This window comes from Amia ocellicauda, chromosome 7 (genome assembly GCF_036373705.1).
Source record: "Amia ocellicauda isolate fAmiCal2 chromosome 7, fAmiCal2.hap1, whole genome shotgun sequence".
Taxonomy (NCBI): domain Eukaryota; kingdom Metazoa; phylum Chordata; class Actinopteri; order Amiiformes; family Amiidae; genus Amia; species Amia ocellicauda.
In genome coordinates this window covers 13,272,262-13,285,118 of record NC_089856.1, presented here as the reverse complement: position 1 = coordinate 13,285,118, position 12,857 = coordinate 13,272,262, and the positions used below count along the sequence as shown (strand labels likewise).

Genomic DNA, 12,857 nt, shown 5'->3' with positions numbered 1-12,857 from the left:
CAGGTCCAAGTCTGCACCAACAAAGCCTGTTAATTCCGGGCCGTTAATCTCTGTTTGTGTTTTTGTTCGTTTTCTGTTTGTTCGTGTATTTTTATTATTATGATGATTATTATTATCGTTTATATCCCAAGGTTTTTTTTCTTCTTCTTCTTCTTCTTCTTCTTCTTCCTTTTTTTTCTCTTCTTGCACTTAAAAAAAAAACGTGCGCATTTTATACATCCAGAAGGGCCAGAGGAGAGCGGGAGAGGAGGAGGAGGAGGAGGGTTGCAGTGGAGTAGTAGAGCTCAGGCTCCAGTCACTGCTCCTCTGGGTGCCCCCCCTCTTGCGCAAGTCTGCTCTCTGTCTCCCATGTGTCCGTGGCCCCCCCCGCCCGCCGGCCCCTGGTCTCATACAGTGGTCACCCTCATCACCACCTCCCTGTTGGCCGTGGCTCCGATGCGTGGGTCGTTGGGCCTCAGCTGGCTCAATATGTGCAGGATGGTGTATCCACAGTGATGGTTCAGAATAGTCCTAACGCGCTGGCCCCGCCCTCCCCGGCCGCCCCCGCTGCCACCCCCTCCCCCGCCCCGATCCCCGCCGGCCGAGCTGTGGGGGTTGGTCCGTGGGCCGCCACGCCCGCCGCCCTTGCCGCTCCCCCCCATGGCATCCCCCAGGTCCTTGGCCTTCTCGTAGTTCAGCACTTTCCACTGCTGGTTGACAGCCTGCCAGCGCTTGAAGATGCGGTACACGGACGACCCCTCATGGATGATCAGGCCTGCGGGGGACAAGAGCAGAGTGAGTATGGAGTGAGCAGAATGTGTACAGGGTGGTACAGTGCAGTGTCTTGGTGGTGCGGAGGTGTCTCTGTGTCTCTGTCTCAGTGTTTCAGTGTTTCAGTGTCTCGGTGTCTCATTGTTTCAGTGGTTTTGGGTGTCTTAGTGTCTCAGTATCTTGGGATGTCTCAGTGTTTCAGTGTCTCAGGGTGCTGGGGTGTCTCAGTGTCTTGGGGTGTCTCAGTGTCTTGGTGTCTCATTGTTTCAGTGTCTCGGTGTCACAGTGTTTCAGTGTCTCATTGTTTCAGTGTCTCGGGGTGTCTCAGTGTCTTAGTGGTGCTGGGGTGTCTCTGTGTCTCAGTGTCTTGCGGTGTCACGGTGTCTCAGTGTCTTGGGGTGTCTCAGCGTCTTGGGGTGTCTCAGTGTCTTGGGGTGTCACGGTGTCTCAGCGTCTTGGGGTGTCTCAGCGTCTTGGGGTGTCTCAGTATCTTAGTGCCTCAGGGCGTCTCTGTGTCTCGGTGTCTCCGTGTGTGGGGTGCGTGTGCTCACCTATGCAGACGATGTCCATGAAGCCGTACATGCCGTAGCAGATCTGGAACAGCAGGTCCTGCCGCTGCCACTTGGCTGAGGGGCTGAGAGATGACCAGATGAGCCAGGAGATACTGGCGATGAGGAACAGGGAGCCCAGGATGATGGCCGCGATCTGCACCTTCTCTATTACTGTGAGAGAGATCGCCTGCCACTGCACATGGCACAGGAGGGGGGAGGGGGGGAAGGGAGGCAAATGAGGATGGAGAGTGAGAGAGAGAGAGAGAGAGAGAGAGAGAGAGAGAGACAGACAGAGAGAGAGTGTCAGACAGGACAGCCCTGGTGGGTCTGTGATAAGGAGCTCTGCCCTCACAGAGGACAAAAGCTCAGAGTTTATTAATTAATTAATAAACAAAAACAAACAATGTTGTAAGTCGCCCTGGATAAGGTGTCTGCCAAGAAATAAAAATAATAATAATAATAAAACAAACAAACAAATTAATTAATTATTACATCAGATTCTGTGACACCTCTGTAAAAGGCAATAAAGCCAGCACTGCACTGAGGGGTGGGGGTGACTCTGCGGTGCCCTGAGGGGGCACAGGGGACCGTTAATTTATTCAGGGTCCCTAACTGAAAAAATGCAGTCTCTGCATGCAGGAGCCCTGGGGTCCATGGCAACCATCCCTGTGCAGTAGGGGGCATTTAAAAAGTCAGAGGGTCATACATGCTGAGTGCAGGCTGGCAGTGGCATTGAGGACAGGAGCTGCACTGATGTCACCACACCCGGCCGTTACAGTAGAGTGTAGTGAAGTGCAGTATAGTGCAGTAGAGTATACTGTAGTCCAGTGCAGTACAGTGTAGTTAAGTGCAGTATAGAGCATAACAGTGTAGTATAGTGTTGTGCAGTGCAGTGTATCAATGCATCTATAGCAAGCCACATTTTCTTTTAGAGATATCTCGAAATACAATTTAAGATATCTAAAACTGAATAGCAGATATCTGAAACTAACTCCATTACAAGATATCTCAAATTCAATTTGAGATCTCAAATTGTATTTTAAATATATCAAATTGAATTTCATACATCTCAAATTGACTTCCTGTCCTATTTGACATATCTCAAATTTAATTAATGTGGGGTATCTCAAGTCTGTCCCGTGATGATCAGAGCTCGGTTTCTGCCTGACAACTAGGCAGGAAGACCCATACATGGCTAAACCTGGGACAAATTAAGGCATACGTAATGTTTAATATAAGAGGGGCTTGTATGATGCATCAAGCCCAAATCCCTGGTGAAAACTGGTTCTTAACAGACTCTGTTCTTCTAGGTATCTCTAGTACAGTACCTTGAGACCATGAGACAGTGGCCTTGTTTACACAGACAAACAGTGAAAGAAATGCAGTTCTTCACAACTCTATTTGAGATGTCTCGAATTCAATTTGACATATATCAAATTCAGTTCGATATCTCTAATTGAAATTGAGATATCTTGAAATTGAGTTAATTTGAGATATCTGCAGTTCAATTTAAGATATCTTAAATTGTATTTCAAGATATCTCTAACAGACAATTTGGCTTGCCATAGTCTATCAGTTGTTAGATATCAGTGTGTGGCTGTATTTGAAACTGCATACTACCCTACTACATACTGCATAAGTACATACTGCTACATATTGATTTTCTTACCAGTAAGTAGTACAGTACGCAGTATGAAGATTAATGATTCAGTGTACTATATATGTCATGTGACCTCATGTGACAGACATGTGAAGCATGATGGGATGCAGTATTCATTGTAGTGAGCTCTAGTTGTATACTGCATATTTTTTTCCGAATGTAAAAAGTAATCCGGGTACTTTTACCATACTACAAATTAATATACTACATCCAATATGCATACTGCATACTACTGAAATGTTGGTATATAGTATGTGTAGTATGGTAGTATGCAGTTTCCAATACAACCAGTGTCAGTGTGTCAGTAAGCTTGTCCAGTGTGGTGAGGATGGTGAGGGTGCAGTGCCAACTCTTACCTGCAGGGGGTTCTTGGTGCTGATGGCCAGAACCTGGTACTTGAAGTAGCAGAGCTCACAGCTCCAGGAGCCACGCTCGCTGATCCAGCGAATGAGGCAGGGCTGGTGTGTGCAGCGCACGGAGCCGTCACAGCGGCACGGGCTCAACAGCTCCCCCTTCAGAAGACACAAAGGAAACACACACATGCATGGTCAGTACACACTGAGAAGAGGGAGCTCAATAATTGTCAGAACTGAGAGAGAAAGAGATAGGAGGAATACGGTCAGGACTGAGAGAAAGAAAAGGCATTATGCTGTCAGTGCTGAGAAAAAGAGAGGATGAGGGAGGGAGAGAGAGAAAATTGTGACTGAGCAGCTCCCCCTGCAGGAAAGATGCAAAATAACATGGTCAAAGACAGAGAGAGGGAAAGATGAATGGAGCATGACTCTGTGTGTGTATGTGTCAATGTGTGTTGAATCTGTGTGTGTGTGTGTGTGCTCTCACTGCTCACAGAGACGAATGGTGGTGGGGGGCATTAATAAAATCCCCTCTCACCCTCTTTCTCTCTCTGCTTCTACCTCTCCCTCTCTCTCTCTCTCTCTCTCTCTCTCTCTCTCTTTATGTAGACGATTGCATGGATTCCCAATAGCCAGGGGCCTCTTGGGGAAAGGAGGGGAGGAGGTGAGGAGAGTGGGGAGGTGAGGGGGGTATTGGGTGAGTCAGCACCCAAGATTATCAACGCCTGCCTGCCTGACTGTCTGCTACAGCTCTGTCCATTACTGGCAGGCAGACAGTCCTTCCATGTGGACAATACAAGTGTGCCTGTCCTGTATATTGATGTCCAGCCCTGTCTCTCTATGTCCCTCTTGGAACAGAGGACAGTGCAGAGTGTCCAAGGCTGAGGGAGGCATTCCGGAGTGCTAGGGGACATACGCAGAACACGACACACTCCAGCTGGGGGGCATACACACATAGTGCTGCCATTCAACACCCCCCTGCCCTCCCTTCTGTATATATATTTATATATATACACATACACATTTAGAGAGACAGAGAGAGAGATTTCCAAAATAAAGCCATTGTCTCTGAAATGCATGTCTGTCTCAGGGTCCGTTCTACTGCCCAGTCTGTCACTATTTATGGGCTCCATCTTAATAAGAGGAAGAGGAAGGGGAAGGGGAAGTGGAAGAAGCAGAAGCACATTCTTGTGTGAGAGATTGCATGTGTTTATGTAATTGTTTTTATTGTTTGGTTGTTTATTTGTTTTTTTGTCCTCCCAGCACCGCAGAGAACATTAAGCATTTAGCTTGGGGGATTTATACTCCCCACCTCTCTCCCTCTCTCTCGCTCTCTCTCTCTCTCTCTCACTTTTTTAATGCCATGCCAGGGATAATCTTCCTTGCTCTGTGGGCATGATGGAAAGATGCCACCCCAAAACTGCCTGGCAGCACACAGGCACCTGCTGCTCTAGATACGGAGTCCAGTGCCAGCGAGCTGCAGCCTGTGTGAGCAGCGATCGCTGCCCTGCCTGCCTGGGCTTCATTTACTGGGTTTGGTTGCTTATTATGTGTCAGAACACACAATGCTACAATCCTCTCCGAATGCCAGATCACAGAGGTCCTGTGGCGAGGGAGAGACAGAGACAGGAGGGTGTGTGTTTTCTGACCCCCCAATACCAACACAGAGCACTACCAAGCCCCCCACCCACAGTAAACATTTAAATCCACCTCCTTTAAAAAAGCTTTTGGGAAAAAAGTTTTTGGTTTTTGATTCTGGTTTCCAGCTTTCCAGGAGGTTGAAGGTGAACCAGGAACAGCTGTCCCTCCAACACTTTCAAATCCTACTCTGGTTCAGTACAAACATAAGTGTGCGTCTCTAAAATAATCCTTCAGAAGCAGAACAAGATGACTGATCTTTTATGCTGTTCTACAGGTTCTAATTGACTGTGATTCAACAAAAGAATCAAGAGACAGGGAGACCCACCACACACACACACACACACACACACATGTGTAGCCAGTGTAGTCAGAGCCCCCACCCAGAGTTGCTCTGCACCCCACAGCTCCACCAGCAGAGTGACACACCCGTGACACCAGCAGAGCAGCCCTTCTGACAAGGGAGATGTGTACACGACTTCATTCAGAGAAAGATTATGTCATCGTAACAATCTCCCACACAATGAGCCCTGTTACACACACATACAAACATTTACATAAATGCAAACATGCACACACAGACAATCACACACACACGTACACGTACATACATACATGTACAGACACACGCACACAAACATTAACTTACACACTCACACATATACACGCACGCACACAAATATTCACATACATGCACACACACAATCACACATATGCATAGATACATGCACTGTTGCAAACATGCATATACTCATGCACACACACACACATTCTCACACACAAACTCACATGTATATACACACACACTTGCATGCACACACACACACATTAAATCCCAAACAAATGTTGACGCAATGCCCTGTGAGCACGCCAGCCGGCCATGCACTCAGTTAATTAACATCAGTATCTCAGGGCACTGGCAGTCATGGAGGTAACTGGCCAACCAGCATGGCAGACACACTGACACCAGTACAGACACTAGCCGTCTGGACAGAAGCAGAAAGTCAAGTAAAGAAAGAAAGATAGAAGGAACAAGACAGAAAGACAGGTTAAGTTAAGCTTTGACTGGTCTGGAGAGTCAGTGTGTCAGTCAGTGAATCAGTCAGTCAGTCAGTCAGTGTCTCGGTCAGTCAGTGAGGAAGTTGTATGTACAGCTCTGGAAAAAATTAAGAGACCACTGCAATTCCATTCCATTCAGAGTTTTATTTGGAATTTGGGAGAAATCTTATCAGCAGTTTATAGAACAAAACAAAAATGTTCGTTTTACCCAAACACATACCTATAAATAGTAAAACCAGAGAAACTGATAATTTTGCAGTGGTTTCTTATTTTTTTCCAGAGCTGTATATTACACCAGCTACTATACACATAAGTAAATTCCATTACTAAATGTGGAAAATAGGCCCCTAAGGTGAGGGCCGGAGGGAGAGAGAGGAGCCCAGGGATTTCCTCCAATGCGCTCTTGTGCACAGCTCTCTGTGCAGCCGGCACACTGGGGTCCATATGCAGTGACACACTGACTCACTCTCTCTCTCTCACACACACACACACACACACAGTGGGTTAAGACGTGTGCTGTGCAGGCACGTGTGTGACAGCCCAGTAGAGGGACAGTCCGTCAGGAATAAAACACCACAGAAAGGCATGTTTTATATTTCCTGTCTGCCTCTCTATTTGTCTTTGTTTGAGGGCCCTCCGATTCCCCCTCCCTCCCTCCCTCCCTCTCTCTCTCGCCCCCTCTCTTTGTCTCTCTCCTGTCTCTCTGCTTTCCCCTCCCCCATTCTCTCTATCCTCTCTTGCTCTCGCTCTCTGCACGGCGCTCTCAGTCGGCAAGATTGAGAGAGAGAGTGAGAGAGAAAGAGAGAGTGAGCGAGAGGGACAGTAGGCCAATCTACTGGTTTCTCTGAAAGCGATTGGGGAGAAAGGAGGAGAGGAGGAGGGGATGGTGTGTGTTTAAGGGGAGGGGACAAGGAATCGGGGGGGGCAGAGTTTAGGGCTGTATCTCTGCATTCCTATAGTTAACTGTAGTTGATTGTGGACCCCTAGGGAAGATTTGAAGTGGTACATGCCACAGGCAAAATCCCAGAGGGAAGAGTGGAGGAGGATGAGAGGGAAGGGGGGAGGAGAGGACAGACCCAGAGGGGGCAGTTGTCTGAGCTGACTACCTCTTCTTGGCGGTGGGGGTGCTTGAGGACAGAGGAAAAAGGGTTAATTATTATTTTTCCTTTTTTACGTCTCTACAGGAATTCTACCCAGGGTGCATTGCTTCCCTCATAACACAAGCTCTGGGGCAGCAGAACTGGACAAACTGCTTCTCACTTGGCTAAGACCTCCAGCTCAAAACTGTCTGAAATGAGAGAGAGAGATAGATAGATAGATAGATAGATAGATAGATAGATAGATAGATAGATAGATAGATAGAGAGATAGAGAGATAGATAGATACATAGATCTCTCTCTCCATCTATATCTCTCTCTATATATATATATATATATATATATATATATATATATATATAGAGAGAGAGAGAGAGAGAGGAAGAGAGAGATCTATGTATCGATCATGTTTTTGTCTGTTCAGGTCATCATCTGAAACAGCGAGCAATGTGATTTTCATGTGATCAGGAACTTTATTTAATGTCTTGGGTTCGGAAAGTCTGCTGTGTTTGAGGAGTGCTCTGTAGCAGACTTCTCAGACCCTGGACATGGAGCTTAACAGCCCTAGAATAAATAGACCAGTATATCGATTCAGTTCTGTTATTGAGAACTGGGTCAGAATTAGAACTCTGTGCTGTGTCTCTCCAGGACCAGGGCTGGAGACCCTGCTGTACTGTACTGTAAACATAAACACTCTCCACCATAATAACAAAATGGGCCCAGACGACACAAACAGAAATTATGAGCATTTAGGACTGACAGCAGCAGCTGGAGGGATTAGCCTGCTAATAATGCCAGACAGAGAGAGATAAGCCCAGCTCCACCTCTGTAGCAGTGTGAGAGAACAACAAGACGGCACACTGCGAAAGCCTGCACAGCTCTGTGAGGCAGGGTCACTGTGTGGCACTTATAGAGGGGCCGATCGGAAGAATCAGTCTTCTCAAAGACAACATCTATTATAGTGAAGAATGCAAGACACCCTTAGGGTAAGATACACCATCAGGAAAAAATACAGAGAATAAACTGAATGCCACCACTAGACACACAGGGTGTTCAGGAAGAGAGGTGGCCTATTTATTGTGCACCTGGAAAGCTCTGCACTGTACAGCAATACAATATGGTCCACACGCATGGAGGGAACCCCAACACCTAGCTTTCACTACGATGTGAATCTCAGTCTGATCTGGGTCGTCTCCCACACAGCTGGCCCAGCAGAACCATGACCCAAACCCTGATGGCAGAGTTAGTTTACTGGGAGAGCTAACCCAAGCCCAGGCCCAGACTTGAAGCATATAGTTAATGCCAGTGCAAAATAATGTGCTACAGATCACTACAGTACAGTACAGTATAGTGCACTACACTACATTGCGGTAAAATACAGTACAGCGCACTACACTACAGTGCAGTAAAATACAGTACAGTACAGTGTACTACCCCACAGTGTGGTAAAATACAATACAGTACAGTGCACTACCTTACAGTGCGGTAAATATATAGTACAGTACAGTGCACTACACTACAGTGTGGTAAAATACAGTACAGTACAGTGTAATACCCTATAGTGTGGTAAAATACAGTACAGTACAGTGCACTACCTTACAGTGTGGTAAAATACAAGTCAGTACAGTACAGTGCACTACACTACAGGGCGGTAAAATACAGTACAGTACAGTGCACTACCCTACAGTGTGCTAAGTGCCATACAGCCTGGTACAGTTCAGTACAGTGTAGTGTAGTACTTTAGTACTGGAACACTAATGCAATGGCATACTTACAGTCTTAAAGAAACACACAGTAACACTAACACACACAGTCACAGTAACACTGCTTCTGCATGCACACACACTCACTGCCCCCCCCCCGGAGACAGAAAGGTCAGGCCGGCTGTGCACTCCCTGTGCAATTAGTGAAATAATAATAATAATAACAGGGGCCATTAACTCTAATGATCCCAGTCACTCTGCCCAGTCTGGTGACTGCTGTTTAAAAGCTGGGCTTCTGACCCGATGGTTACTCTGCAGGCGGACTTGTGACTGAAATACTGTACTACTGACTAATACACTAACACATTGACTGACTGATACACTAACACACTAACCGATACACTAACACACTGACTGATACACTAACAGAATGACTCTTTCGGTCTGACATACAGACTCACTGACTGACTGACGCACGGACTGACTGACTGACTGACTGACTGACAGCACTGACAGCTGAATGCCTCTGACACACTCTCAAACATTCCCTTTGGCTCTTGTCTGAAGAAAACAAAACACAACAAAACAAAACATAAAATCATAAATAAACTAAACAACGATTGTACAGATCCCACAGGAAATACTGACTTGCTAGATTGGGATAAATGGGAAAATAAACAGGAGTCAATATATATATATATATATATATATATATATATATATAAAATATAAGTATAATAAGGAGACAGAGCTGCAAGACAGATGATGCCAGCTGCATGGAGCCAGAGGGATATCAGCATCATCTGCTGGATGCCCATTAGGAGATGCCAACACAGCCAGAGGAGAGCAAGACCTGAAATTAACCAATGGTCTTCAGTGATATACGGCAACAGAGGAATTTCAAAACCCAAGAGTTATGTAAAGTGGTTACAAAATTACTGAATTACCAAAGAAGAAAATTGTTTAATTAAGGGTATAATGTTTAATTAAGTCCAGCCAGGAGACTGCGCTGGAGACCCTGCTGTACTGTACAGTTATCTTACAGCCCTGGTCCTGGAGGCTAGAGCACAGTACAGTACAGCACGGTCTCCTGGTGTTCAGTCCAGGCCAATCTCTCACTGGCCTGAACAGGCAGGGCAAATGTGACCTTTAGCCATGGATTGAAGACACCTAAGGACCGGAGATGGACGGGAGCTCCCGCTGCCACAGTGGGGGGCACACAGCCTGGCAGAGTTTATAGGTAACCATCAAATCACCAGGATAAGATGCCATGGGATGAGTGTCAGTGTGCGACCGACCCCATTCCCAGGAAATTGGTGGTTGGGAGGCAGGGGTAGAGGGCAGGCCTGGTTCTGGGGGAGTGCAGGCAGGCAGGCAGGCATGTGGGGCGTTGACCCTGGCAAAGTAAACAACGTTCTGGCAACATTGTAAAGAAGTGACCACAGGACAATGTGAGGTTGTTGGTGACACGAAATTTGCAGACTCTAGGGGAACGTTGTGAAAACATTGCACCACACATGCGGTGAAAGAAAATGTGTCTAGAAAAAACATTATATATTCACAAGTAATACAAATATAATTTGGAGTCTGAAAAAGATTAAACTCAATATATGGTATAAATATGTATGCCAGATGACAGAATTGTGCCTGACAGATCCTGAGTCTCCAGAGACAGTGACAGTGAGGGCTCAGGGGTCAGCACTTCTGCAGGGTTTCTGTCTCAAGCCACCCCAGAACCACGCCCCTTACACACCATTAAGATGTATATAGTGCCTTTCACCTCAAAGTTCTAGAGCCATGACCTCCTTGTAGCTACACTACACTATGCACTGCACTACAATGCACTACAATGTACTACACTACACTTCACTACAGAACAACGTGTGGTTACCTGTAAACTGTTTCCTGTAAACTGGTCCAGTGGCCACGGTGTCACTGCTGTAGGGGGCGTCATGTTACACACTGTTACACATACTCTTGCACGCTTACACACTGTCACACTAAAACAAACTGTGCTGCTGGAGTGGCAAGGTGACAGGAGCCAGACCAGCACCCCAAAATGGCACTGGAAAGTGGCTGCTCCGTATAGCTTCACACCCTCACTCCTGCCTTCCAATGATTGTCTATCTACCCCCCCCCCCCCCCCCCCAAAAAAAAAAATGCTGCCCTATCATCTTTCCCGCGCAAAACGAGGAAGAGTAACGAGCCCCGGCACAGTGTGATATCGACAGGTGTATCGATAAAGGATGGACGCGATTCAGTCTGCGCGCATAAACCGGCGCTTAAACAGCACTTAGGCCGGACAGCCAGCGTGCGCTAACGAGTTCGGATCTCGTTGTATGGTCGTGGGGGGACAGGGAAACGCCGGGTGTGTGTCTGTGGAGGGGGGGCTTTGGAATAATTGAAGTCTGGCAGTTTTGCGGGGTGGGGGGACGACGACAGACGAACGTGCAGAAGTCCACCGCCAGATGTTTGCTTATACTAGCCACTGCTGCCACTGCTGCTGCTGTAGCTGCCCGAATTGACAATAACACACAACGGGTTGCAGATCTACCTGTTTTATAACTATTGCTATATAATTAAACAATAATACAAGTAATAATAATAGGCCTATGAATAATAATAATTATGGGGGGGTATGGTAGTGATTTGCTAACGTGTCGGAGCAGAAAAAGACGAGAGAGAGAGAGAGAGAGCAATAGTCTCGTCTCTTCTTCCTGTAGCACAATAGCACTGCCATTTACACCTACTGAAACACAGACACGCGTGTGAAAAACACCAACACACCATTAGAAGAACAACAGTAATACACACAGACATGGGTTTAATTCAAAAAATCTGCTTAGACTATGTACATCTCTACCGCCACACATCCCCAATGCAATTAGCAAATAAATACAGAGATAAATAAATATATGAGCTGGCCATCGTGCGCGTCGCAGAGAGGCAAGATAATGGGATGGATCTTTTGGTGGCGGTTAGGATTTGTCAAAAGCACTGACCTGCTCGGGTCCCTGAAAGCAGATCCGGCACTGCGGCGTCCTCATCCCGCTCTCGGTGCTGCTGGAGAGAGACACCCCGTCCAGGCCGCCCTGCAGTTTGCCATCCTTCTCCTCGAAGGCCAGGCTCCGGGGCCGGGGGTCTGTGCCGTAGTACTCCTCCTCGTCGTCCCTCGAAGAGCAGTCGGTGAACGGCGGCCACCCGCAGCCGCCCACCCCGAGCCCTCGCATGCTGGTCCGCCGATCTACGTCGATGTCCGGCTCCGCCCGTCTGGAACCGGACCGCATCAAAACCAGAACTTTGAGCTCGTTGAAAAACATGCGGATCCGGTACTTAAACATCATTTACATGCGTGTTTGGGGGATGCGACTTAGAGAGTAAAATGTACCGTTGGGTAGGTATTGGAGGGGACTGGAGCAACTGGGAGCATGACAGTCCGGCTACAGGAACTGTGCTTCTGTATATTATTATTATTATTATTATTATTATTATTATTATTATTATTATTATTATTATTAATAGTAGTAGTAGTAGTAGTAGTAGTAGTAGTAGTAGTAGTATATGGAATCTGGAGAATTGATGAGACACCTAGAAATAACAAATGGTGTATGTGTGTGTGTGTGTGAGAAGGGGTATGGGGGGTAGGGAATTAAGGGGTGGGGGTGGGGGGTTATGGTTAAAATAAATGGAACAAAACGCCTATGCACACTGACATCAGTGTAGACATACACAAACAAACACCAAGACACTAAATAAAGAAAACAAAACAATAAAAGCGGGGCTGCGGACCATTAAAACCGATTATAATTCGTAGTAGTATTATTAATAACAGGACACGTTTCCCGAGGGTCTGTGGCTTCTGTGGAAGGTACGGGGCATGTGCTGATGTCTGAACTGCAGATACAAGCTGTGTCTCACACCCGGCCAGAACCCCCTATCGTATATCTTACCGGTCTCCAATCCGAAACCAGAAATAAATACATTGTAATGGTATTGTGCACAATGTTAACGTAAACGCCTGGAACCAATACCCCCCACCCCCCCCC

At 46.8% G+C, this 12,857-nt stretch overlaps 1 protein-coding gene across 1 annotated transcript; it reads right to left on the bottom strand.

The window, feature by feature from the left end:
* Nucleotides 1-375: 375 nt before the first annotated feature.
* Nucleotides 376-12,322, bottom strand: marchf9 (membrane-associated ring finger (C3HC4) 9). Its single transcript, XM_066708515.1, has 4 exons — nucleotides 11,814-12,322; nucleotides 3,318-3,473; nucleotides 1,302-1,494; nucleotides 376-754 (listed from the first exon to the last, which is right to left on the bottom strand). The coding sequence occupies exons 1-4, from the start codon at nucleotides 12,153-12,155 to the stop codon at nucleotides 387-389; spliced, it is 1,059 nt and encodes a 352-aa protein (XP_066564612.1). The 5' UTR covers nucleotides 12,156-12,322; the 3' UTR covers nucleotides 376-386.
* Nucleotides 12,323-12,857: the final 535 nt, after the last annotated feature.

Bases quoted from the DNA above. Each gene is read 5' to 3' on its own strand.
- marchf9 (XM_066708515.1), bottom strand. From the start codon at position 12,155: ATGATGTTTAAGTACCGGATCCGCATGTTTTTCAACGAGCTCAAAGTT. The intron at 3,474-11,813 runs GTCAGTGCTTTT...TGTCTTCTGAAG, and splicing joins GCTTTCAGGGACCCGAGCAG to GGGGAGCTGTTGAGCCCGTG. The intron at 755-1,301 runs GTGAGCACACGC...TGTCCCCCGCAG, and splicing joins CATGGACATCGTCTGCATAG to GCCTGATCATCCATGAGGGG.